This window comes from Microcebus murinus, chromosome 27 (genome assembly GCF_040939455.1).
Source record: "Microcebus murinus isolate Inina chromosome 27, M.murinus_Inina_mat1.0, whole genome shotgun sequence".
In the NCBI taxonomy this organism is placed as follows: domain Eukaryota; kingdom Metazoa; phylum Chordata; class Mammalia; order Primates; family Cheirogaleidae; genus Microcebus; species Microcebus murinus.
This window is the reverse complement of record NC_134130.1, coordinates 1,401,710-1,427,718: the sequence shown is the minus strand read 5'-3', so window position 1 is coordinate 1,427,718 and position 26,009 is coordinate 1,401,710. Positions and strand designations below refer to the sequence as shown.

At 55.7% G+C, this 26,009-nt stretch overlaps 1 protein-coding gene across 7 annotated transcripts; it reads right to left on the bottom strand.

The window, feature by feature from the left end:
- Positions 1–227: 227 nt before the first annotated feature.
- TYK2 (tyrosine kinase 2) lies at positions 228–20,145 on the bottom strand. Of its 7 annotated transcripts, XM_075998142.1 has the most exons (27): positions 20,031–20,143; positions 19,372–19,586; positions 19,052–19,212; positions 18,350–18,575; positions 17,940–18,152; positions 14,270–14,393; positions 14,027–14,174; positions 13,495–13,658; positions 11,410–11,776; positions 10,754–10,975; positions 10,507–10,664; positions 9,054–9,162; positions 8,768–8,960; positions 8,577–8,680; positions 8,041–8,223; positions 7,849–7,936; positions 6,546–6,673; positions 5,126–5,261; positions 4,888–5,042; positions 4,520–4,670; positions 3,968–4,065; positions 3,598–3,790; positions 3,150–3,268; positions 2,604–2,776; positions 2,134–2,251; positions 962–1,072; positions 228–879 (listed from the first exon to the last, which is right to left on the bottom strand). In XM_075998142.1, the coding sequence occupies exons 5-27, from the start codon at positions 18,130–18,132 to the stop codon at positions 745–747; spliced, it is 3,570 nt and encodes a 1,189-aa protein (XP_075854257.1). In that variant the 5' UTR covers positions 18,133–18,152; positions 18,350–18,575; positions 19,052–19,212; positions 19,372–19,586; positions 20,031–20,143; the 3' UTR covers positions 228–744. The 7 variants fall into 7 exon arrangements, with proteins under 7 accessions (XP_075854257.1, XP_012646109.1, XP_075854258.1 ...); XM_012790655.2 differs by lacking the exon at positions 18,350–18,575; XM_075998143.1 differs by lacking the exon at positions 18,350–18,575 and having other exon boundaries at positions 19,052–19,123.
- Positions 20,146–26,009: the final 5,864 nt, after the last annotated feature.

Genomic DNA, 26,009 nt, shown 5'->3' with positions numbered 1-26,009 from the left:
TCTCACTCTTGCTCAGGCTGGTCTCGAACTCCTGACCTCGAGCAATCTTCCCAGACTGCTAGGATTACAGGTATGAGCCACCTTGCCCAGCCTGCATAAAGTCTTTAGAAGTCCTTTATGGAGAAAAAAGAAGAAAAAATTTTAACTGCCTCTCATAAATGTGTCTGACTCCATAATCCATCCTAAGTCACGTCCAGTAAGTAGAAACAGTTTGGCAAACACCAGAATAACAATTGTACTGAATGTTTATTAAACACTATTTGCATGTCCCTCTGCTAAGCATTTTCCATATACCACCTCATTAGATCTTCACGTCAGGCCTATGAGGTAGCAAGCATGACCACTGCGTGTTGAGAACAGAGGCCCAGAGAGGTGAAGCCACTGGCCTGAGGTCACACAGGAACGAAAGGATGAAACTGGCAGTCTTGTCTATGTGGCACGTGGTCCCCACCAAGTGCTGTGTACACTTAACAAGTAGTTATGGACCCCGTGGGGTGAATAGGGGACAAGGTGGGCCTCAGCGTGGGAGTTAGGGGATTAAAGGCCTGATTCGCTCCCTGCTTGTCCTGGATTCCTCAGGGTCATGGTCAGGCTCACAGTCATGGATGGAAAGTCAGTTCACAGAGGTGGGGTCTCCGGACAGAAGTAAGGCACAGCGGGTAGGCGAGGCTGATTTCCCCCTCTTGGGCCCACTCTGTGGGTACCGCCTGGTCCAACCCCGGCAAGCGGCGGGGCCACTGGGCCTCAGCACACACTGAACACCGAAGGGGCCTGGCTTCGGTATTTCTCCTGGACCGTCTTGAGGATGGGTATGAGGTTCTGGAAGGTGGGGCGGAAGGAGGCCTCTGTCTCCCAGCAGTTCTTCATGAGAAGATAGATCTAGGAAGGAAGCACCGTGCAGTGGTGGCGGCTCCCTCCATGCCATGATAGTGGGGGCAGGGGAAGACGCAGGGGGTCTCACCTCGGGGGGACATCTGTCAGGCCGGGGCAGCCTTTCCCCTCGTTCCAGCAGCTCCATGAGTCTCAGCACCGTCATCTGGCCCTGCGTGTGGCCTATGAGCTCGATGAATTTCTATAGCAGAAACAAGACGAATTCTTTTCAAGAGGCAGCGAAGACTGCATGGGTTCTGTTTTTTCTTTTTATTATTATTATTTTTTGCTTTTTCATCTTTTCATTTTTGAGACAAGGTCTTGCTCTGTCACCCTGGCTAGAGCGCAGTGGCATCATCATAGCTCACTGCAACCTCCAACTCCTGGGCTCAAGCGATCCTCCCGCCTTGGCCTCCCAAAGCGTTAGGATCACAGGCGTGAGCCACCATGCCCGGCCGACTGCGTGGGTTCTAATCCCACGTCCACACTTCTCAGCTGTGTGACTTTGGATTTAGGCCTTTGCCTCTCTGGGCCTTAGTTTCCTCATCCCTAAAATGGGGTAACAGCATCTACCACCTGGGGATACTGCGAGAATTGGATAAACTAATATTCACAGAGTAAGTCTGAATCAGGTGTCTGCTGTTATTATTAAACCCTTACAGTATGGCGTTTTAATCTGTCCAGAATCTTCTTTTTCTTCTGTAAGGGTCTCTGGCTTTGGGAATAAACCTCTAACATATTCTGGGCTCCTCCCTCCAGTCTAGGCCTGGCCAATCACTGTGGACCGTGGCTACGTAGTGATTGGCCGCATAGGTGGACACATGAGCCAATGTGGACCAATCAGAGAAAGCCCTGAGAATTATGCCGGAAGGAGGACCACTGGTCCCCTGCAGCCCCGTGCTGGGTGCTGGAGGACTGGGGTGCACTGTTGCCACAACAGAGGGAGATGCTACCACAGAGAAGAGAGTTGGAGAAAACCGGATTCCTGATGACACCTGAGGGTCCAGTGTAAGCCCTACCCTCGGCCACGCCCCTTCCCACGCAGAGTGTCAACAGTGGAGCGTGCTGCTCCTATTTTGCCTACATCAGTTGGAGTGGGGCTTCTGTCACAATCAAAGCCCCCTGCGCTGCAAGTGGCCCATTTTATAGATCAGGACTGTGAGGCTCTGTTAGGTTAAGCGCTTGCTAGGATAAGGAGCTGAGATGTGAATTCATGTCTAACTCCTCTAGCAAATTCTGGGGTGGGTGGGGCCTGGCTCTCACCGAGGGGGGGCTCTGGCTGGAGTCGCAGTACGTTAGCAGCTCATACAGGGTGACCCCGAAGGACCAGACGTCGGACGCATAGTAGAACTTACCCTCCTTCAAGCACTCTGGGGCATACCTAGGGGGAGGGGATATTCAGGCCTGGGGGCTAGGCTCTGGGTTTGGGGTTCAGACCAGGCTGGAGCCCTCACCTGGGACTGACGGACCCCTCTGGCCTGTCACGACCCACCTTAAGGGCGCAGCCTGAGGGGGGATGAAACTCTAATTGGCCAGGCCAGCTTGGCTCCACCCACCTGGCCTCCCGGTCCCTTGCTGTGGTCCCACCCCCTCACTCTCTAGGCCCTGCCCGTTTCCACTGGGTTTTTTTTTGGGGGGGGGGTTGGTCATCTCAGACCCAGCATCAGTCTCCTCCACCCTGCCTGTTCCAAATGACCCTGGCACCCCACCCCATGTACACCCCTCCTGGTCACCAGAACACGGGGCTGTCCCCATCCTCGCGCACGCAGTAGTACTCGTGGCCTTCGGGCACGGCCTTGGCTAGGCCAAAGTCCCCGATCTTGACCAGCCTGTCGTTGTCCAGCAGCACGTTGCGCGCAGCGAGGTCTCGGTGGATGTAGTGCTGCGCGTGCAGGTAGGCCATGCCCTGGGGGCGGGGCGGCTCAGGATCAGTGGGGCAGGGGTGGGCCCGCAGTGGCCTGAGCCAGCCAGGAGGCCAGCCAGCGGGCCTGAGCAGCCAGGAGGGCTGGGGGCCAGTCAGGTCAGGCCTGGGGACCAGCTGCTGGAGAGCGCAGGATGACACGTGTGGCCAAGCAAAGGGGGCGGGGCCCGAAAGCAGGGGCGGGGCCAGACGAGTGATGCTTGGCAGGGGGAGGGCCGATTGGGCTGGGAGGGATGTATTGGGCGTGGCCAAGAGAGCGGAGGCGGGGCCAGCGAGCACGTGGGACCGGACCGGCTCACACCAGGCCACACCCAAGAGGAAGGGGCGAGTTCTGGAAGCAGCGGCGGGGCCGACCCACCTCGCAGATCTGCTGTGCGAAGAGCAGCAGCTGGGCCAGCCCGACGCTGTGCCGGGGCAGGTAGTCTCGGAGGCTGCCCAGGGGCACATACTCCATGACGAGCTGCACCGACTTCTCGCCTGGCGCGGAGGGGGGCGGCCGGGAGCGGGAGATAGAGGGAGGGGCCGGGGACAGCCCCCCCTGAGCCATGCAGAGCCCCCTCCAAAGTGGGGAGGGCAGGCCAAGACCCGTGCGCGCTACGCCCAGTCCTTAGGTGGGAAGGGCCCATCCTGTACCCCGTCCCCACGTGAGGGAGCTGCCGGTGACCCTGCCCATCCTGGGTCCACCAGGCAGCGACCCCGAGGTGGGAAGCAGGCAGTTCTCCGGTGCCTACAACCGCGTCCTCCCCGCCCACCACGCCACACCCACGTTCTAGCCACGCCCCACCGCTAGGCCCCGCCCCGCTCACCTTGGTCCTCGCAGCAGCCCTTGTACCTGACGATGTGGTCGTGGTACAGCGTGCGCAGGATGTCTATCTCCCGCCTCCAGCCGGAGCGCAGCTGCGGGCCGCAGTCCGCCTTGAGGGCTTTCACCGCCACCATCTCGCCGGTGCCGTCGTTGGTCGGGTCGTAGCAGTACAAGCTGACCTTGCCAAAGTGACCCTGGCAGGAGCGCGCGAGGGACGGTCAGCCCCAGCCCCGAGTCCCCAGGCTCCGCCCCCAGGCAGATCCACTTGAAAAGCTCAGGCCCCCAAAAAACCACCCTTAGGCCGGACTTTACTCAATCCCCAAATTCCTCCCCACCACGTGGGCTTCCCGCAGCCCAGGGCCCGCCCTCACCTCGCCCAAATCCCGGATCTTTTTCAAATAGCGCTTGTGGAAAACCGTGGGGTCTGAGGCCGGGGAGTCGGGGTTCACAGTCACGACGTCGGCAAGATCTGGAAGAGGCCCCATAAGTGAGGCCAGACACTGGCCCTTTCCCCAGCAGACCCACGCTTGGGGTCCCAAAGCGGCCACTGCTCCACCAGCCTCTGTCCCCAGAGGTAAGAAAACATATTTTTGCAACAGCGGAAAAATCACAGTTCCTGTCCAACATGCACAGAGCTGGCCTCATTAAAACTGACACCTGGACGTCCTCAGATTGGGTAGAGGGCACAGACATTTCACTGAGAAAAGAAACAAACCGTGATGGTCTCATACCCAAAGAAGTTGTGGAAACATTAACGACAAGGACAGCTCAGGACAGCCGGCGCCTTTACGTGAATTGGAAACCAGCACACACCCTGAGCCACTGTGTACCCGGCCACAGACCCTGGGCGTACTGTGGGTGCAGCAGCGGGAACCCCAGCCCTGCCGCCTTCCCCAGGGTCCCAGCGCTGGGCGGTGGCTCACTGTGTGGCTGCAGCCGAGTGAGGTCGCGCAGGATGGTGCGGAAGGACGGCCTCTGGCCTGGCTCGTAGGTCAGGCACTGACGGGTGAGCGTGGCCAGCTCGGGGCAGGAGGGCTCGGGCAGCTGGTGCTGCTTCTGGTAGAAACGCTCTTTCTGCAGGGGAGGGCACCCACAGTAGTCAGCACCCCCATCCTCCCCCACCCCTTCTGCAAGAAGCAGAGGCAGGTCCCTAGAGCAGCAGGGCTGGCCCAGCCAGGCGCTTCAGCCAGATGAGGCATCGGCCCCCGGTCCTGCTGACTCTGCTGAGCTGAGCTGCATCTCACACTTGTCCCTTCCTGGCCTGGCTTCCAGCCACCTCCCCTGGACGTACCTCCGAGGGGCCTCGGCCCTGCAGGGGCGCCTCCCCGTCGAAGCAGATCTCTAGGAGGGTGGCACCAAAGCCCCACTTGTCGGCCGCGGTGCTCAGGCTGTTGGCTCCGCCGGGCAGACACTCGGGGGCCATCCACGGGATCCGCTCCACCCGCTCTGGGGGCCAGGGTCAGAGGTCACTGAGGGTGGGAGGAGGACAGGAGGCCCCTCTCTGTGCCCAGCCCTGCTGGGGTTCTCACCCTCCCTGGAGAGGGCGCTCAGACCCACGCCCGGGTCGCTCAGCTTGATGAAGGGGCTGGTGCCTTCCGCCAGCCCCGGCCGTGCCAGCAGGACGTTCCGGCCACACACGTTACCATGGACCAAGTTCTTGTCCTCCTGGGGTGGGAAGGAGAGGGATGTGGCCACGGGGAGGGGCGCAGACCTGACTCCCAACCGCTAAACCATGGGGTGCACCCTGGGGACAGCCAGGGTGAAAAAGACAATTGTGGTCACTACTGGGATATCAGCACGCTGTCATCATGACCACACAGCACTGGGGACTGTGCGGGTCTCAAACCCACGCAGGCACACTCCTTCACTATAGCCTTTGCACTGGCTGTTCCCTCTGCCTGGAATTCTGTTCCCTCAGAGCTCTCCCCCAACCTCCCTCAGGGGCCAGCTATTTAAAACTTCACCTCTCCTCTTCACCTCACCCCCCAAACCATAGCAACCCTTACCTCTGCCGATATGCTTTTTTTTTGAGACAGAGTCTCACTTTGTTGCCCAGGCTAGAGTGAGTGCCATGGCATCAGCCTAGCTCACAGCAACCTCAAACTCCTGGGCTCAAGCGATCCTTCTGCCTCAGCCTCCCGAGTAGCTGGGACTACAGGCATGCGCCCCCATGCCCGGCTAGTTGTTTTTTTCTATATATATTAGTTGACCAATTAATTTCTTTCTATTTATAGTAGAGACAGGGTCTCGCTCTTGCTCAGGCTGGTTTTGAACTCCTGACCTCGAGCAATTCCCCCCGCCTCGGCCTCCCAGAGTGCTAGGATTACAGGCATGAGCCACCGTGCCCGGCCCAGATATGCTTTTTATCTTTTAATTTTTTTTCTTTCTTTTTTTTTTTTTTTAAGAGATGGGGTCTTGCTATATTACCCAGGCTGGTCTCGAACCCCTGGTCTTAAGCAATCCTCCTGCTTTGGCCTCCCAAAGTGCTGGGATTACAGGTGTGAGCCACTACACCTAGTAGTTCTTATTACTTTCTAACATATTGTACCACATACTCATTGTTCCTTGTTTGTCCCTTCCAATTAAAATGCCAGTTCTCTGAGGACAGGGATTGGTCTGTTTTGTTCTCTGTTGTGTCCCTAGGGTCTAGGACAGGGCCTGGAACACAGAGGGTGCTCAGTAAACACCGAATGAGTAGGCGAAGGGGGAGCTCTGGAAACTGGGGTGACCAGGGCGGGAGGGGCTGGAGGAAGGAAGGGTAGGAGGGAGGGACAGTCAGAGGAGGCCACAGCCAGGCCCCAAGGGCCTCAGCTGCTAGGCAGAGGAGGTTCATGGAAAGATCCGCCAGGGTCCGCGTGTAGACAGAGCGAAGGGTGGAAGCCTCCCACCCCAACGCCAAGACCGCCCTGGCCCTCCCCAATGCCAAGGGCCCCAGGCAAGGCCACGTACCAAGTAGCTGAGGGCGCTGGCCAGCTGCTGGGTGACCAGCACCTTCCAGGCCACAGGCACGTGGCCTCTCTCTCGCCGCAGCCACACATCTAGCGGCCCGTGTTCCACGTACTCCGTCACCATGATGTCTGCAAAGACACAGCTGCTCCAGGGGCTGCCTGCCTGCTTCCACCCTCTGGGGCCGGGGACAGGGGCCGGACTGGACTCGGGGACTGGGCTTGTGGCCGGGGAGGTGTCAGGGCAGAGGCGTGGGCAGGGTTTGGTCTGGGCTGGGAGTGAGTTTGGGGAGAGGAGAGCTGCAAGATGGGGCAGAGGCCGCGGTGGGCGCAGGGTAAGGCAGAGGTGGACGGTGGCGTGTGAGTCCAGGCGGGCTGGGGCATTGAGGAAGGTGAAGTTCAAGTGATAAAGGTGACCATGGAAGTGGGGTGCTTGAGGCCTGGGCAGAGTGATGTTAGGATGCCAGGCCGGGCGCAGTGGCTCACGCCTGTAATCCCAGCACTCTGGGAGGCCGAGGCGGGAGGGCCACTGGAGGCCAGGAGTTCCAGACCACCCTGGGCAACATAGTAAGACCCCATCACTATAAAAAAATACAAAATTAGCCAGGTGTGGTGGTGCACGCCTGTAGTCCCAGCTACTCGGGAGGCCGAGGTAGGGGGATCACTTGAGCTCAGGCATTTGAGGCTACAATGAGCTGCGACTCCACCACTGTACTCCAGCCTGGGTGACAGAGCAAGATCCCATCTCAAGAAAAAACCCAAAAAGGATGATTCCAGAGTAGGCAGGAAGATGCGGGTCTGGGTGTGGGGTAGTGCCAAGGTGAAAGTAAGAGAAATGTACACACATGGGGTTGGCGGGTCTGGGGTTGCCTGTACGAGGAGTTTTGAGGTCCACGCAGAGTTGGGGTACGCTGCAGCAGGGCTTCAGTAGGTTTGGATGTCAGGGTCCCGACAGGGCTGGGGTCTGCCCAGGGCTCTAGTGCTGATGGGGTCAGAGGGTGGACAGGGGCTGGGTTGTGGAGGTCACACGGGTGGCAGATGTTAACTGAGATGTAGTCAGGAATCAGGGTGTGGGTCAAAGGTCGGGGTGCAGGCCAGGTCAAGGGATGTAAGCTGAGGGCCGGAATATAGCCAGGGCTGGGGAAATACGTTGAAGGTCAAGGTGTAGCCCAAGGTCAGGGTGCAGGGCAGAGTGGAGAAGTCGTCATAGGCTGGGGTGTACGTTGAGGGTCAGGTGCCACCCGGGCAGTGGGTACAAGGTGGGTGGTGGCCAGTCACAGGGGGTGGGGGTGGCGGGGCCCACTCACTCTCAGAGCCGCGCACACAGACGCCGTGCACGAAGGCCAGGTGCACGTGGGACACCTGGCTCATGAGGCTGGCCGTCTCGTAGAAGGCCTGTGGGGACCAGGCAGGTCAGGTGGCTGCAAACCAGACCCCTCCCATCCTGCCCCCCCGCGCCCTCCTCTGCGGACACACGCTGGCTGGGCCGCGTCACTCACCAGGGCAATGTCGTGGTGACTAGGATCCAGCACTTTGAGCACCACTCGTAGCTTCTGCCCGCAGTTCCCGCCGGGCACGAGGGGGTCCCCGCCGTCCACTTTGCCCTCCTCGGGGTCCGCGCCCTCCACTTGCAGGACGCCCTCATACACGTTGGTCCTGGTGCCCTGGCCCAAGTGGGACAGCTACAGGGACGAGGCACAGAACATCGCCATGAAGACAGCTGGCAGCTGACCCCCCACCCCGGGACCCCGGCCCCTCCTGGGACCCCGGCCCCTCCGGGACCCCAGCCCCTCCTGGGACCCCGGCCCCTCCTGGGACCCCGGCCCCTCCGGGACCCCGGCCCCTCCGGGACCCCGGCCCCTCCTGGGACCCCGGCCCCTCCGGGACCCCGGCCCCTCCTGGGACCCCGGCCCCTCCTGGGACCCCGGCCCCTCCTGGGACCCCGGCCCTTCCTGGGACCCCGGCCCCTCCGGGACCCCAGCCCCTCCTGGGACCCCAGCCCCTCCTGGGACCCCGGCCCCTCCCGGCCCCCCACCTGGGTGATCTGGTCCTGGCCGATGCGGTGGAAGCTGAGCTGGCTGAGGTTGAGCTGCCTGCTGCTGGCCTGCGGCCCCCGCATGACAATGAGGTTGGAGATTTCTGGGGGCAGGGGCGATGTCATCACCGAGGGCTGGCATGGGGCAGAGATGCCACCCCCACCGGGCAGGGCAGTCCCTGTCACCGTACCTCCCGGCCGGGGCAGGCAGCAGCGGCGCAAGGAGAAGCAGTCGTCCCCGGCCCGCAGCGAGCAGCCCTGCAAGGCGGCGCGCAGCTCCCGCACGCTGGGGAAGGCGCGGCCCCAGCCCTCCAGCACGAAGGCGCCCTCGCGCTGCTCGATGGGGAACTTGCGCAGCTGCAGGCTCTGTGCGGGGCCGGGCGCCTGTGCAGGGTGGCAGGGTGCGGGCGGTGAGCAGGGGTCCAGGCAGCGAGCGTGCCCAGCTCCAGCCCCAGTCCCCCGTCCCAGGCCCACCACCTGGCCACGCTGGGCCACCGTGAGGATGAGGCGGTAGAGGTGGCCGGTGCTCCAGTGGATGAGGTACAGGCCATCCTCGGGCCGCAGCTTGGCCTGCACAAACGGCTCCCTGGGGAAGGGGGGCATGAGGGGACACCATCAGGCCACCCAGGGCCCACTCCTGGACACACACTTGGTAACAACGACACAGAACACCTGTCCAGAGGGGCACAACCCAGCTGGGACTAAAGCGGTGACACTATGCCTGGATGCACACGCACATACGGCCACTCACATAGAGACACAAGCACAAGAACAGGCACAAACTTGTGCATGACGGACACAGGGGCTGGCAAGGTTGACACACACTTGAGCCGGGAAACAGCCACCTGGGGCCACTCTCAGGGTGACAGACGATGGATGATCTGTCACACACCCGAAGGACAGCGATCATAGATACACCTGATTATGCAACACAGCAACACAAGGGCCCTGACAGCCCAGACACAGAGGTGACAACTGTCACAGGCACTACAAGGTGACACAGCCATACAGACCCAGACAGCAGCACCTGCAGTGGCTGACACAGCAACATGGCCCCAGACACCTGTGCCAGGGGCGGTACATACCATGAAGGCAGCACGGCCACAGGCCTCACGAGGTCAAACAGCCACTCCATCCTGCCCCCGTGTCACAGGTAGGACAAGGGACAGCTGATGACCAGACAAGCACACAGTCACAAACCATGACCTGGCAGCACCCAGGATGGCCACACACACCCCTGCACCTGAGGACCCCACAGGCATGGACACCTGACACTCTTGGCCCCACACGTCACAAACAAACCTGCTGAGACAGTGACATGCAAACTGCCAGCACCGGGACCTGCCTGTGGAGGTGGGCGTGCCCGACACACCCGAATGGTCACCAGCGTCAGTGCAACACATCGCCCCCAGACATCACCCATGTTGCGCAATGACAACCTCAATATGCAATGACAGTCTCAAACACGGTCACTGGGGCGGTGACACAGCCGCATGACAAGCAGGCGGTTGTACGTCCAGAACAGCACAGTGACAGTCCCGAACACAGCATGCTCATGATGACATGCAGTCCATAGCATCTCTCATCCTGTAACCCCTGGCGTGCACACGTACGTGTGCTCACTCACATGCACACACCGTGCGTGCACACACACACATGCGCACGAGCAAACATGTGTGCACATACAGAGACATGGGCGTGTGTGCACGCACTCATGAGCGCATGTGTACGTGTGCACTCACATAACACATGCTGACACACATATGTGCACACGTGCACATGACGTACTCACACTGAGAAACAAATGCACACACACGTGCACACGTGGGTGAACACGTAGGCACACACACGGCCCCTGGTGCTCACAGTCTAGTTGGCAGCCTCGGTGCCCCACCAGGTCCCCTGGGCCCCCCTGTCCCCAGGCACTCACAGCAGGGGGCCGTGGATGCCGTCCTGAATGCTCATCACCAGCCGCGGGGGGGCCACCTCGTGGCACAGGTAGTGGCTGGAGTCTGCTGTCAGGCGGAAATAGCCGTCCACCAGCGACACGAAGGACAGGGCCGCGGCCCGGGAGGGCAGGCTGAGCTCCTGCAGGCCAGGGGCGCCTCACGTCAGGCAGGCAGCCCAGGCCAGAACCCCCCCAGCCAGGCTCCCCCAACTCCCGGCCGGGGCCCCACCAGACACTTGTTGTCCTGCCGATGGATGCTGACGCGGCACTCTTTGAGCACCACGTGGGTGATGTCCCGGAAGTCGCAGAAGTAGGACCAGGGCAGCTCCCGCGGCCTGTCCACTGGCGGGTCGCCTGCCTCGTGCGCCTTGGCTTTCTTCCCGGACAGGCTGGCGTGGGGATTCCCGCCGCTGCTGCCACTGACGTTGCCGCTGCCGCCACCACTAGAGCCCTGGACACCCAGCGTGCGGGGCAGCGGTTGGAGCAGGCGATGCCTGTTCATTGCCCTTGCACTTTTCCTCAGGGGACAGATGGGAGCCAGAGGGGCCAGGCACCACCTCAGGTCACCCTCCCAGGAGTCCAGGTGTCACAGGCAGGACAGGGACCCGCCCCCAAGAGACAACACATGCCGGCAACCTCCAGGAAGGCAGAGTAGAGAATCCCAGTCCACGCACCCCCAGGTGCCAAGTCCCCAAGAGGATTCCCCAGAGGTGCAGACCCCAGAAATCAGGACCCAGGGGGCAGGCGGATGTAGCACACTCTCCAAGGGACAGCCAGCCAGACCACACGGGGAGAGGGCTCAACTCAGCCACCCTCAAAGATGAGCAGAGATCCCCCCCTCCTGCCCTGCCTGGACCCCCAGAGCGGAAGAGGCGCCCTGCTCACCTCAGTCTGTATAGGCCGCCACTGGATGCCGCCGGTGCCTGCCACCAGCACCTCGTGGGTGGAGGGCCCGGCGGCAGACTCAGGGCTGGGGTCCGCAGGGGACTGCCCGCTGTCCAGGGTGTAGCAGGGCTCCACCTCGGCCTGGGCCAGCAGCCTCAGGTGGCACACCGGCAGGCGCTCCGTGCCGAAGCGGGGCGCCAGGCGCTCCAGCGTGGCCAGGTATTTGACCATGACCACCTGCTGGGAGAGGAGGCCCGGCTGAAAGGCTCGGATGAACTTGCGGAAGACACTGCGCAGGCGCAGCCGCGTCAGCACGTTGTGCTGCCGGATCTGCCTCCGGAAGGAGCGTGGGATGCAGTCCTTGAAGCTGTGGGGGCCACATGGAGGGGCCCGTAAGGGACCTGTGTGGCAGGCCAGGCTGGGCAACATGGGGCAAGCGGCTTAACCTCTCTGAGCCTCAGCTCATCTAGAAAATAGGCACACTGGCCAGGTGCCGTGGAAAAGGCCTCAAATTCAAGCACTTTGGGAGGTCAAGGCAGGAGTTATCATTTGAGGCCAGGAGTTCAAGACCAGCCTGGGCAACATAGCAAGACCCCCATCTCTACAAAATATAGAAAAATCAGCCAGGCGTGGTGGCGTGCACCCGTAGTCTCAGCTACTTAGGAAGCTGAGGCAGGAACATCGCCTCAGCCCAGGAATTTGAGGTTGCAGTGAATTATGATAACACCACTGCACTCCAGCCTGGGCAACAGAGTGAGACCCCGTCTTAAAAAAAAAAATTAAAAATTTCTACATTCAGTTGCCCTAGAAACGGGCCTTTGCCACCTCCTGCCTCTGGGCCTTCATGTATGCTGTCCCCTCTGCCTAGAATGTGTTGCCAGTGCAGTCTGGCAACCAACTCAACTTCTGGTCTCAGCAGAGAAGTCACCTCCCCCAGGAAGCATTCTTTGATGTCCAGGCTGCACAGGCTCCCTCCTCTGGGCTTCCTAGAACCCTGGACTTTGCTGCCACAGCCTTAGTCTTTCAGAAGATAACAGGATAAGGACGGAAAAAATGCGTGCTTCGAGAAAAATGGCTATCTTTTTTAAAATTTTGAGGCAGGGTCTTGCCCTGTCACTCAGGCTGGAGTGCAGTGGCCTAATCATTGTTCACTGTAGCTTCCAACTCCTGGCCTCAAGCGATCCTCCCACCTGGGCCTTCCAGAGCGCTGGGATTACAGGTGTGAGCCCCGCACCCAAAGAGAATGGCTGGTTTTCAAAGATCCAGCTCTTGCGCCACCTCCTCCAGGCAGTATGCCCTGACTACCCAGCCCTCACTGCAATGCAGGGATCCACTACAGCTCTGTTGGTGGGAGTGAGAAGAGCTGGCTCCCAGCTCCCTGGACTCCCGCTTCCTTCCTTCCCTTGAATTCGAATGAGTTCTCAAAGCCAATGGGCTTTGAGGGTCTCCCAAGTCCCTACCTCCCTGCTCCAATTTCCTTCCCCATCCCCCTAACAGCAGCCGCTAACTCCTGGGCTCAAGTGATCCTCCTGTCTCAGCCTCCCAAATGGCTGGGATTACAGGAGTGAGGCACCGCACCAGGCCTGTACATTTATTTCACTTTTGTATTTTGTTAATTGCCTGACTCCGTGGGATGGGAGGTCCAGGAGGGTGGAGAGAATTGTCCGACTTGTTCACTGTTGTGACCTCAACATTTAGCACTAGTGCCATTCAGGAATATACCTGCTTTTATTTTAACTTTTTTGAGACAGGGTCTCACTCTATTGCCCAGGCTAGAGTGCAGTGGTGTCACCACGGCTCACTGCAACCTCACACTCCTGGGCTCGAGAAATCATCCCGCTTTGGCCTCCCAAAATGCTGGGATTACAGGCATGAGCTGCTGCACCTGGCCTATACCTGCTTTTAAAACAGATGAAAAAAAAAAAAAATAAAACACACACAAAAAAAACTAGTGCTAGGCAGTGTTCAGTAAGTGTTGAATGAATAAAGGCATGGCGATATGCAAAGTCCACCCTGGCTCCCAGATGTTTGGGGCATTCCCACCCCCTGCCACCTAGGCAGCGTTGCCACCCCATTCCCAGACACCTGATATTCTTGGCCACCTCCTGCAGGGGGACGCCGCGGTGGAGAGCAAGCTGGCAGAGGTGCAGAAAAGCCATGCCCAGGCTCTCATTCTTAAAGTGGTGGATCTCCTCCTCGTTTGAGAGCTCCCACAGTGATGCCACATCATTCACAAACTCGTGCTTGCCCTGGGGACGGGGGAGTGGGGCAGAAAAGGAGGCGTGAGAATGCATTCGCTTTCTGGCCAGAGGACTCTGGTTTATTGTTTCTAGCCACCTTGAGGATGGGAGAGATCACCATTTTCTGGAAAGACCAAATATATATCACACACACCACTTATATCCAATCCTGTGCCTGTGGCAGACATCACTAATCAATCGCAGAACTCTTTCCCCTTCAACCCAAACTCAATCGGTTCAGGCAACCAAAAGATCCCCAATGACATGAGTTGAAACCAATTAGCTATATATGAATCAGGGATGGAATTGGTGGCTCTTCAACTGCTCCTAAGTCCCCCATAAATAGTCCTGCCTCCCTTCCCCAGCCCTGCTCAGACCTGCTCAAAGAGGTACGCAAAGGAGGCCGGGTCCAGGAGTTGCACGCCCTGCTCTGTCTGTTCTGAGGAAGCCTCGGTGCTCGGGGGCCCGCAGCGGTACACGGCTGGCTCCTGAGGATTCATGCCATGCCAGTTCCGGAAATAAAACCTGCAGGAAGGGAAGGGCACAACTGAGGGCTTAGTACAGACTCAGATCAGCTCCAGAACGAAAGGGGACAGATCTTCCAAGGGGCCTTCGCCCACCTCATGCGGAAATACAGCAACAGGCTTGTGTCTCCGGAGATCTCTAGGAGGTGGTTTGGGGGCAGCCAGACTTGAGCTTGGGCATCGAAGAGGGCAAAGAGATTGACGCAGGGAGGAGTGATGCCTGCATCAGGGGAGAAATGAAGTCAAGGTCAGGTCACCTGATGCCATCAGCCAGCAGGACCCCCAGATTCTCTGTCTGTCTTTACACTCCTACCATGGGCCACCTCCCCTGCCTACAGCTTGAGCCTCACATTGCTCATGGGCAGAGGACAATGCATGGGTGACCATGCTGTGGCCTCATAGGAGGACTACATTTCCCAGCCTCCCTTGCAGCTAGGATGGGGCCATTGGATTGGTTTCTGGCCAATGGGAGGTGGACACGTTTCTAAGCCTAGAAATAAACTCTCTTATCATCTTTCCTGTCCCAGGTATTTTGAAGGTACCTTGTACCGGGTGGTGAAGATGGAGGTGAACCATCCAACCTGCATTTGATTTTGGGTAAACCTTGATTGTCTTAAAGCAGGAAGATTTGGAAGGTTGCTTGTTACTGCAGCAAAACCTACCTTAGCCTGACTAACATAACTCTACAGACTGCGGGCAATTTGCCCAGTGCCTCCCCTAAACTCCAGCCCCAAACACACATGCAACCTCCTCCTGGCATCTCCCCGTGAACATCAGAGGGCCCCTTTAGATGTGCCTTGCTCCAAACATATCTCCTCCATGGACCTCAAACCTGCCCCTCCTGTGCCCAGTTCTCTGAGCCAGGAACGTGGTCCTTGTCCTCAACTTCCCCCATCCCCTCCACAGCAGATTGGTCACCAAGGCCTGCTCTTTCTGCAGCCTCCATGTTCTTGGGATCCATCTGCCACCTTCAAATCCAAAGCTCAACTCTAGGCCAGCCTCCAAACTTGCCATCATTCTCCATAGCCACCCAAGGCATCTTTCTTTTTCTACGTATCATTTTAGAGTTTTATCTAAAACAGTCCCTTCAGAATAATTTATGGTCATGTACGTACCAGCCACCAGATAAAGAAATAAAACGTGACAAGGACAACTGAAGCTCCTGTCTACACCTTTTTCCTCCTGCAAAGAAGTGGTTACCATACTCCCGAAGTAGCGTTTATCATTTTCACGTCCTCTACGATCTAGTCTCGAATGTCACAAACTTGAAACGTGTGGGATTATACTGCAGATGTCTTTCTGCAATGTGCTTTTCATGCTACAGTACGGTTTTTTTAATTTATTTTTTTAGAGGGTCTCACTCTGTTGCCCAGGCTAGTATGCAGTGGTGCTATTATAGCTCACAGCAGCCTCAAATTCCTGGGCTCAATCGATCCTCCTGCCTCAGCCTCCTGAGTATCTGGGACTACAGGTACACGCCACCACGCCCGGCTAATTTTTCTATTTTTTTGTAGAGACAGGGTCTCCCTCTTGCTCAGGCTGGTGTCAAACTCTTGGCCTCAAGTGATCCTCCCACCTCAGCCTCCCAAAGTGCTGGGGTTACCATGCCTGGCCACTATTTTTACATTTTTTATTTTAGACAGAATCTCACTCTGTTACCCTGGCTAGGGTGCCATGGTATCAGCCTAGCTCACAGCAACCTCAAACTCCTGGGCTCAAGCGATCCTTCTGCCTCAGCCTCCCAAGTAGCTGGGACTACAGGCATGCGCCACCATGCCCGGCTAATTTTTTCTATATGTTTTTAGTTGGCCAATTAATTTCTTTTTATTTTTAGTAGAGACGGGGTCTCGCTCTTGCTCAGGCTGGTTTCGAACTCCTGACCTCGAGCGATCCACCCTCCTCGGCCTCCCAGAGTGCTAGGATTACAGGCGTGAGCCACCGTGCCCAGGCCTGGCCACTATTTTTAACTATGATAAATGAGGCAGCTCTGAACGCTGTCATAGATGTCTCCTGAGACACGTGAGCTGAGTGTTTGTAGAGTGAATATCCGCGTAGCAGTGGAACTATATGGCCTCTGGGAATGTACATTTCAACTATGTTAGATGATGTCAAATCACTGCATTTAATTATACTGCCTGCTGCAAAGGGATGATTTCTTCCTTGAGAGACTTCCTAAAGAACCAATCAGACTGCTTCACTCTCTGCCTTAAACCTTCCATGGCTCCCTATTGCCCCGTGAGAAAATCCGCAGCCCAACCCTGCCCCACCCCCCACCCCAGCACTGAGTAACCATGACTTTGCTTCTGCCTGTTACGCTCTGGTTTCAAGTCTCACTTCCCCTTCCAAACTGTCCAAAGTGAAACCCAGTCACCCTGAAGGTCTCCTGCTTCCTCCAACAGACCAAGCTGTCTGCACACTCTATGCACGCTGTTCCCTCTGCCGGGCCTCATTCACGCCACCCAGCTCACCCGCCCAAGTCCTGTAAGAATCAGCCATCGACGGGGGAGTACCAGATGCAGAAATACACGGGAGCGGCCCCATCCAGAAGCAGGATGTGGTGGCGGAGGGTTAAGAGGGCTTTCTGGAGGGACAGGTAAGCATTGCCTCCTTGGAGGGAGGCCTTCCCTCCGCCAACAGGTGAAATCACACTCCCGAGCGCATTCTGGGTTTCTGCTCCCTGCTGTTCTCAGGGGGAGGTCTAAACTCTAAAGTCCCTCCTCTGGCATATAACTTACTGTAAGATCTGGCCGTGGTTCACCTGACCCCTTCATGTCCCACCTAGAGGTCACCTCTGCCCTACTCTCCTGTCTCCTGCCTTGACCTCCCCAGTCTGTTCCCCTGACTGCCGCCAGAGGACGCCTGTGAGCACCCAAGTTCCTCCAGCCATGTTCCTCCTGCTGCTCACAGCCCTCCGGGGCTCCCATGTCACTCAGAATAAAATCCGGAGTCTCCTCCAAGGCCTGCAAGCCAGTACGTAATCTGCCTTCTAATGTCCTCCTGTCTCCCCTCCACTTATTCTGCTCCTCACCATTCCTGACAAGTTTCCACCCCAGGGCCTTTGCACTTGCTCCTCCCTCTGCCCCAGATATCACCATGCCTCCTGCTCTCTCCTCTTTAACTTGTCATTCAAGCGGCCCCTTCTCAGAGAAACCTCTCTCCACCCCCAGCACACCCCATCTCCCTTCGCTGCTTAATATTCCCGCATCTCTGGATCCTCCCATGCGGTTTTCTTATTTTTTAATTTTAAAATTTATTTTATTTTATTTATGTATTTTTAGAGACAGGATCTCGCTCTGTCGCCCAGGCTGGAGAGCAATGACTCAATCACAGCTTACTGTAGCCTTCAACTCCTGGGCTCAAGCAATCCTCCCACCTTAGCCTCCTGAGTAGCTGGGACTACAGGCAAACATCACCCTATCTAGCTAATTTTTCTTTCCTTTTCTCTTTTTAGAAATAGGGTCTTGCTAATGTTGCCCAGGCTGGGCTCAAACTCCTGGTCTCCAGTGATCCTCCCACCTCAGCCTCCCAAAGTGCTGGGATTACAGGCGGGAGCCACCGCACCTGTCCATTTATTTATTATGTTTCTGCTGTCTTCCCTACTAGAATTTCAGCTCTACAAAGGCAGCGATTTGGGGCTGGCACATAGTAGGTGCTCACGCAGGGGCTGCTGAATGAATGGACAGACAGACGGACGGATGGATTGACGGGGCCCAGCGGCTGCCTGTACCCGCACCCAGCCCCGATGGCGTCAATGCCCCAGACTCACCGATTTTGTGTGCGATGCGGATGCAGACCTCTTCGGCAGTCAGCGAGCCCTCGCTGAAGGTGACCCAGGGCTCCCCGCCACCAGGGCCGGCCCAGTGCAAAAGCACCTTCAGGCCGCCCACGGCAGCCAGAGGCTGAGCTTCGTCCGCATTGGGCTCGCCGCGCCTGGAGCCCCGCCGTTGGCACAGCGGCATGCTCCTCGCGGCTGGCTCGGCTGGAAGACAGCAGTCCGTCAGGTCCTGGGCCTCGCCTGGAAGCCCCCTTTAGCGCCACAGAGATGCTAGGGCCCCCTCACTGTGTGACCTTAGACACCCGATCCCCCTCTCTGAGCTTCAGTTTCCACATCTATTTGACAGGGCTGGGGTATGCGTCCCCACCTAGATCTATCATCAGTGATAACACAGAACCCACCCCTTTTGTTGTTGTTCTTAAGAGGCACAGTCTCACTCTGTCACCCGGGCTGGCGTGCAGTGGCTCAATCATAGCTCTCTGAAGCCTCAAACTCCTGGGTTCAAGCGATCCTCCTGCCTCAGCCTCTGGAGTAGCTGGGACTACAGGCACATGCCACTATGCCTGGCCAATTTTTCAATTTTTTTCTGAGCTGGGTGCAGTGGCTCACACCTATAATCCTAGTACCCTAGGAGGCCAAGACAGGAGAAACACTTGAGATCAGGAGTTTGAGACCAGCCTGAGCAAGAGTGAGACCCCGTTTCTACTAAAAATAGAAAAATTAGCTGGGCATCATGGTGCACATCTGTAGTCCCAGCTACGGAGGAGGCTGAGGCAGGAGGATTGCTTGAGGCCAGGAGTTTGAGGTTGCCATGAGCTATAATTACACCCTGCACTCTACCCGGGGCAACAGAGCGAGACTCTCTCAAAACAAAAAAAATAAAAATTTTCTTGTAGAAACGAGGTCTTGCTGTGTTGCTCAGGCTGGTGTCAAACTCCTGGCCTCAAGTGATCCTCCCACCTCGGCCTCCCAAAGTGCTGTGATTACAGGCATGAGCCACTACGCCCGGCCCCTCCCCTCTTTTGACAAATTTGTACCTATACAAATCCGCTCTGAACCCACCTCCCTGAGGTCACCAGGCAAATAGGCGTAGTCAAACAGACCTGGGGGGTGAGTCCTGGAGCTCCCTGTGTCAACTATATGCACTCAGCCACTCTGGGCCTCAGTTTCCCCATCTGGAAAAGGGGCGGGCTGAGAATATTGCCATCGAAAGATGGTTGTGACGTTTCAATGCAGTTTTGCATGTTACACATTCAGTTCGGATCTTGGCGCAGACATGAAAAAGATAACAAATAATAACAAAACAAGAATAAAATAATTATGATTAATTTCATCATTGTGATTGGTTTTTTTTTTTGAGGCCACCATCCCTGTCCCCCACACCTACCCCCCACCCCCGTGAGTAACTCCAGTCCCTGCTGACCGCTGGGAGGATTAGGGTCCAGCTCTGTTCCCCAAATCCAGGGCCTAGGCCTCCTGAGTGAAAGGTTAGTTCTGTGGCACGGTCATGGCAGGGCTGTCAGGCGTTCCACTGATGTCGCTGGTTTAAGACAAACAGTGGTGGGAAGAGGAGGATGTCCCAGTTGCAAAAGTCAGATCCCTCAGGACTTGGCTCCTCTTTTGAATTTGTTTGGTTATCTGGAAAATAGGTATGTAAGTCTCTGCTTCAAAGAGTTCTTAGGAGGATTCGAAGAGATGGGGCAGGGGAAGGGGCTGGCACACAGTAAGTGCTTAATAAATGCCCGCTGTTAATATCTACTAATGTTTGAGACGGGATCCCCGAGATGGGGCTTTCCCGGTGCTCACTTCCTCCTTCCTCGTCCCCACTGGATCCAGACCCGGCTTGGAAGATAGGGTCGGGGTGAGGTCCGCACCTGGGAAGGCTTCACCCTCCGCCCCCCAAAACCTCCAAAGCCGGCTGGCAGGGGCAGGAACCGGGATGTGCACCCACTGGGCATCGGACCGGACCCGAGGCAGGGGATACTCCCATCCAAGTGCTGCCTGCCGAACGCAGCCCGTCCCCGCGCCTCCTTCCTGGTGACCTCCCTGGCGCGCCCCTTCCATGCCCCTCTCCAGACTCACCCGTCCCCCGCGACTCTGGACTCGAACCCGGCTCCCGCCCCGCAGCTGCAGCCGCCGCGGGGAGCCGCCGCTGGTTCGCCGCCGAGACGCCGCCTCCCATTGGCCGCCTGAAACGCACACGCCCGTTGGCCGCAGCCCTGGAACCCCCTTCCTACGCAACCATTGGGCAGTTTGCCGCGACGGCGGCGCTCCTATTGGTCCTTGGTGTTACTCATGACTCAGCCTCGATTGGCTGGGTCGGCTTCCGGATGCACTACAACGTTTACGATTGGCTGCCGCGGGGTGGGCGGAGACGCGGAAGTAGGCGGGAGAGCAGGGTTGGGGGGTGCGACCAGATCCTGGGTTTCCCGGCTGAGCTCTGTGCTCAAGTCAGGTGTATGTGATCCTGACCCTGGGCGTAGGCTCTTGTCCTCACCTGGGCGTTCACGGCTGCACCCGGACGCCATTCAGTCCTCCAACCCCCTGCGTTGTGGCTCCCCCTTCCATGCCGTCCCACCTCCCTTCTATCGGCTCTACCTGGCCAGCTCCACCTTGCTGGCTGGGATTCCCCCCTTAACTTCCGGGTGGCATTCCTGACCTACCAGTTCCTGTCCCCATCCTGATCACCGGCAACCCTGTCATCTGAGGCCCCCTAGCGGTCAAGGTAGCAGCTTGGACGTCCCACCACCAGATCTGAGTTCACTGGGCCAGCGGTTGCCATTCATTTACTGAGAAGGCTACACCGATCGCTCTGCGTTGCATTATCTCATTTAATCCTGGCAGCAGCCCTCAGTGTGTGGGCTCTCATTATGCCCATTTCGCAGAGGAAGAAACTGAGGCACGGAGAGGGTGACAAAGACTTTTCTCTGACCAAACTTTAGTCAAACGTTAGTCCTCTGAGCCTTCTTCTGGACTAGGCTTTGAGCAGTCCTTGACCATGAACCTGAGCCTGTCTTTGGCCTGGCCTGGTCTGGCCAGTCTTAGTAAAGGATCCTACTAAGTCCTCCCCGACCCTTAATATCTGATCAAGTTCCTCATCCCACACCTTTGATGTATATAAATCTTTGCCCTGTCTTTAGCAAGAGTCTTGTTAGATCAGTTAAGCAAGACTCTTCCTACCCTTGATATCACCTCTTAGTAATAATATTCCCTCCACGACCTCTTCACTCTGATTTTTGGTTATTAATCCCCAGCTGTCTTTGCTGTATTTGGAGTTGAACCTGATTTCTCTCCCTTTTTGCAATACGAATATTAGCCCTTAGAATAGAATCTTCCTTATCATTTTAACAGTGTTAGAATATTTTTTGTCTTTAGTAGATGGGCACAGACAGGTCAGATTGTTTCTGGAGTTGGAGTCTGTTTGCCAAGGCCAAGGGCACATGGCTGCTGCTCTGAGTCTGAGAAAATATGGTGAAAAGACTGCCTCGCAGGGCAGCTGTGGAGATTCAGTATGAAAATGCAGATAAAGACATACTCTGGGCTGGGTGCATGGGCTCAGCCTGTAATCCCAGCATTTGGGAGGCCAATTCGGGAGGATCACTGGAGCCCAGGAGTCTGAGGCTGCAGTGAGCTATGATGATGCCACTGCACCCAAGTGTGGGCTATAGACCAAGACTCTGTCTCTAAAAAATAAAAATAAACAATAAAAAACCATACTAAAACAAGAAAAATATGCATATGTGTCATACTGTATATGTTCTTCTGCCACTTGTTTCTATTTACCCAGTGATACATTCTTGAGATTCATCCATGCTGACATAAGTGACTCTAGAACATTCCTTTTCTCTGTAGTATCATATTCCCACTGTACAAATCAATAGATCAAGATTTACTTGTCCATTCTTCTACCGAAGGCCCTTTATGTGATTTTCAATTTTGTTGCTGCAAGGGGTGTAAATGCACACACACACACATTTTTGGTTTCATTTTGTTTTGTTTTGGTGGCCTTAAGGAATCTTTTATTTATTTATTTATTATTTTAAGGTTTCTTTTCTTCTTTTTTTTCTTTTTTGTGTCTCCCTCTGTTCCCCCAGCTACAGTGCCATGGCATTAGCCTAGCTCACAGCAGCCTCAAACTCCTGGTATCAAGCAATCATTTTACCTCAGCCTCTTGAGTAGCTGGGACTACAGGTGTGCACCACCATTCCCGGCTAATTTTTTTGTATTTTTGGTAGAGACAGGGTTTCATTCTTGCTCAGGCTGGTCTCAAACTCCTGAACTCAAACGATCTGCCTAGCTCAGCCTCCCAGTGCTAGGATTGCAGGTGTAAGCCACCGTGCCCGGCCAGGAATCATTTTTATATATTTATATAGGTGATCAGACCCAAGGGCCGAGTAGATGGGTTACAGAATTTTAAAGTCATTTAAATGCACACCCCAAATGGTCTCTTGTGCTAAGATAAGGGCATTGGTTTGGAAGTACTGGGTCCCTGAGGCTTGGAATGGGAATATTGGACAGATATAAATGAGTCTGAGAATTCTGAACTCACAAATATCCTTATATCTAAAGGAGTTGCCCTCTCATGTATTAAAAAAAGAAAAAAACAGAGCCAAGAGGATTGCTTGAGCCCAGGAGTCGAAGGCTGCAGTGAGCTATGATCGAGCCACTACACTCCAGCCTGGGCAACAAAGCAAGAACCTGTCTCTAAGCACTTCTAAATACTCTCAGGGAATTGAAAAAAAAAAAAAGAACAACAAAAAAAAAGAACCTGTCTCTAAAAAAAAAAAAAGAACCAAAAAACAAAAAACTCTTTCATGGACTTTACCTATGGGTCCATTTTTCTTTTTCTTTTTTTCTTTTTAGAAAAAACAGAGATGGGGTCTATGTTGCCCAGGCTGTTCTTAAACTCCGGACCTCAAGTAATGCCCCTGCCTCGGCCTCCCAAAGTGTGGGTCCAGTTTTAAGGAACAACAGTAAAAGAAAGCCAGCTCCCAAGATCAAAAGTGAAACCTCACCACCTCCCAGAAGCTCCTCATTTTAAATCAGTAACTTGATCACTCTGTTTCCTTTGCTTGTGCATTTTCTTCACAGCCCTTAGCATGATCTGCCATTTCACTGGAAGTTTCTTTTTTTTTTTTTTTTTTGAGACAGAGTCTTGCTCCGTCACCCTGAGTAGAGTGCATGGCATCATCATAGCTCACAGCAACCTCAAACTCCTTGACTCAAGTGATCCTCCTGCCTCAGCCTCCCGAGTAGCTGGGACTACAGGTGTACACCACCACGCCTGGCTAATTTTTCTATTTTTAGTAGAGACAGGGTCTCACTCTTCCTCAGGCTGGTCTCGAACTCCTGACCTCAAGTGATCCTCCTGCCTCAGCCTCCAAGAGTGCTAGGATTACAGGTGTGAACCACCGCACCTGGTCTGGAAATTTCTTTGAACACCAGACTGCCTGCCTGACACCTGTTCTTGAAGGTCAGCTCCACCTGGAAGGGGTCTGTCTCGTCATCTGCTGTGTCCTCAGTGCCTGGAATTGTGCCTGGAGCCCAGTAGGTGCTTAAGAAGCCATTGCTGGGCCTGGCGCGGTGGCTCACGCCTGTAATCCTAGCACTCTGGGAGGCCGAGGCGGGCGGATTGCTCGAGGTCAGGAGTTCAAAACCAGCCTAAGCAAGACCCCGTCTCTACTAAAAATAGAAAGAAATTAATTGGACATCTAAAAATATATATACAAAAAAAATTAGCCGGGCATGGTGGCGCATGCCTGTGGTCCCAGCTACTTGGGAGGCTGAGGCAGGAGGATCGCCTGAGCCCAGGAGTTTGAGGTTGCTGTGAGCTAGGCTGATGCCACGGCACTCTAGCCTGGGCAACAAAGTGAGACTCTGTCTCAAAAAAAAAAAAAAGAAGCCATCGCTGGAGGAGAGAATGGCCTGGAAGCCGTGGCCTTCCGGCCCGAATTTCCTCTGTGTCGCCGTCGCCGCCGGAAGTGCAGCAGCAGGAAGCTGATGGTGCCAGATTCTTCAACAGTCAGCCTGGGCGAGGCTCTGGGACTGGACACCAGACCACAGAGGTCCGGGCCGGCCTGGGACCCGGTATCCATTACTCCAGAAGGAACCAGCAGGAAATGTCAAATGGGGTGACTCATAATAACAATGGTGGTAATAATCCCAGTAATCACAATAAATTATAGCAATAGCTCCAATTTTCCCAGCCTGGCGCTTGGCCAAGGCCTGGCCGCATAGCTTTCCCTGGGCCTTCTCAGCTTATGTTCAAGTGGGACCAGCAGAAGAGAAGAGGCCACAGAGGCTGTGAAAGGCTCATGTCCCGGGCCCGAGCCCTCTTGCCTGCACTGCAAATTCTAGCCCCGTCCTATGACAGAGACCCCAGGCCCTATGAGTGACAAGCCAGCCTTCCTGGGACTGAGGGAGTTCCCCAATGAAGGACTTTCCATGCTAAACTTGGGACAATCCCAGGCAAACCAGGACAGTTAGCCACCCTGCCCCCGTTGGGTTGTCAAGAAGTCGCTAGAACTAGGGGGATTCCCCTGATCCTGCCAGGCCGGCAGGGAACCGTCCCCCACAGCTCCCACCGGGCCTGGGAAATCCAAGAGTTGATGAATTAAAAACAGAACCCCATTGTCTTCTTGGGAATGAACAGAGAGTTCAGTGAACAGCCAGCCCCCTCCCCAAAACAGCTATGAAGTGTGTTTCCTGGGAATTTTCCAAGAAGGTTCCACACCCCACTGGAGACATGGGTGAACCTGTGTGGTCTAGAAAATTCCCAGGAGCAGCCATAGATGGGACACTGTGCTGGCCTGAGAGGAAACGGAGGATCGATATGCACAAAGGCTACTGTCGCCCGAGCTAGAGTGCCGTGGCGTCAGCCTAGCTCACAGCAACCTCTGACTCCTGGGCTCAAGCGATCCTCCTGCCTCAGCCTCCCGAGTAGCTGGGACTACAGGCTGGCACCACCATGTCCGGCTAATTTTTTCTATATATTTTTAGTTGGCCAATTAATTTCTTTCTATTTTTAGTAGAGACGGGGCCCTGGGGAGGGGGGTCTCACTCTTGCTCAGGCTGGTTTCGAACTCCTGACCTCGAGCAATCCTCCTGCCTCGGCCTCCCAGAGTGTTATGAAAGCTTTTAAACACCCCAAAGACATTGAGAGAAATCAATACATCACTAGGCAAAAGGTGGAAACAGGCCAGGCACGGTGGCTCACATCTGTAATCCTAGCACTCTGGGAGGCTGAGGCGGGCGGATAGCTTGAGCTCAGGAGTTCGAGACCAGCCTGAGCAAGAGCGAGACCCCGACTCTTCAGAAAATAAAAAAATTAGCCAGGCGTGGTGGTGTGCACCTGTAGTCCCAGCTACTTGGGAGGCTGAGGCGGGAGGATCGCTTGAGCCCAGGAGTTTGAGGTTGCAGTGAGCTAGGGCTGATGCCACTGTACCCTATCCAGGATGACTGAATGAGTCTCTGTCTCAAAAAACCAAAATTATGCTAAGTGAAATAAGCCACACATAAAGGACAAATACTGTATGATGGCATTTATATGAGATCCCTAAAGTAATCAAACTCGTGGAAACAGAAAGTAGAATGGGGGATGCCAGGGGCCAGGGAGTAGGACGGGGAGTTAGTGTTTAAAAGGGGACAGAGTTTCAGTTTGGGAAGATGAGAAAGTTCTGGAGATGGATGGTGGAGATCGGGTGGTCGGGGACCTCCATTTCCACCTGAGGGAGGTGGGAGGGGAGCCACATGGATGACCAGGAAAAGAGTGTACCGGGCAGGAGGACAGCCAAAGCAAAGGCTCCTAAGAGAAACTTGTTCTTGAACTTCATATGCTGGACTCTGTAACTTGCCCCATGCATATCATGTTCCTGAATCTCCTCATCCTTTTTGATGCAAGGAGGCCTGCTTCACTCAATGGCGTTGTTCTATTGTGCAGTATCACAAAAATTAACAGACCAATTTCTTTCTTTTTTTTTTTTTTTTGATACAAATTCTTGCTCTGTCACTCCGGGTAGAGTGCAGTGATGTGATCATAGCTCACGGCAACCTCAAAATCCT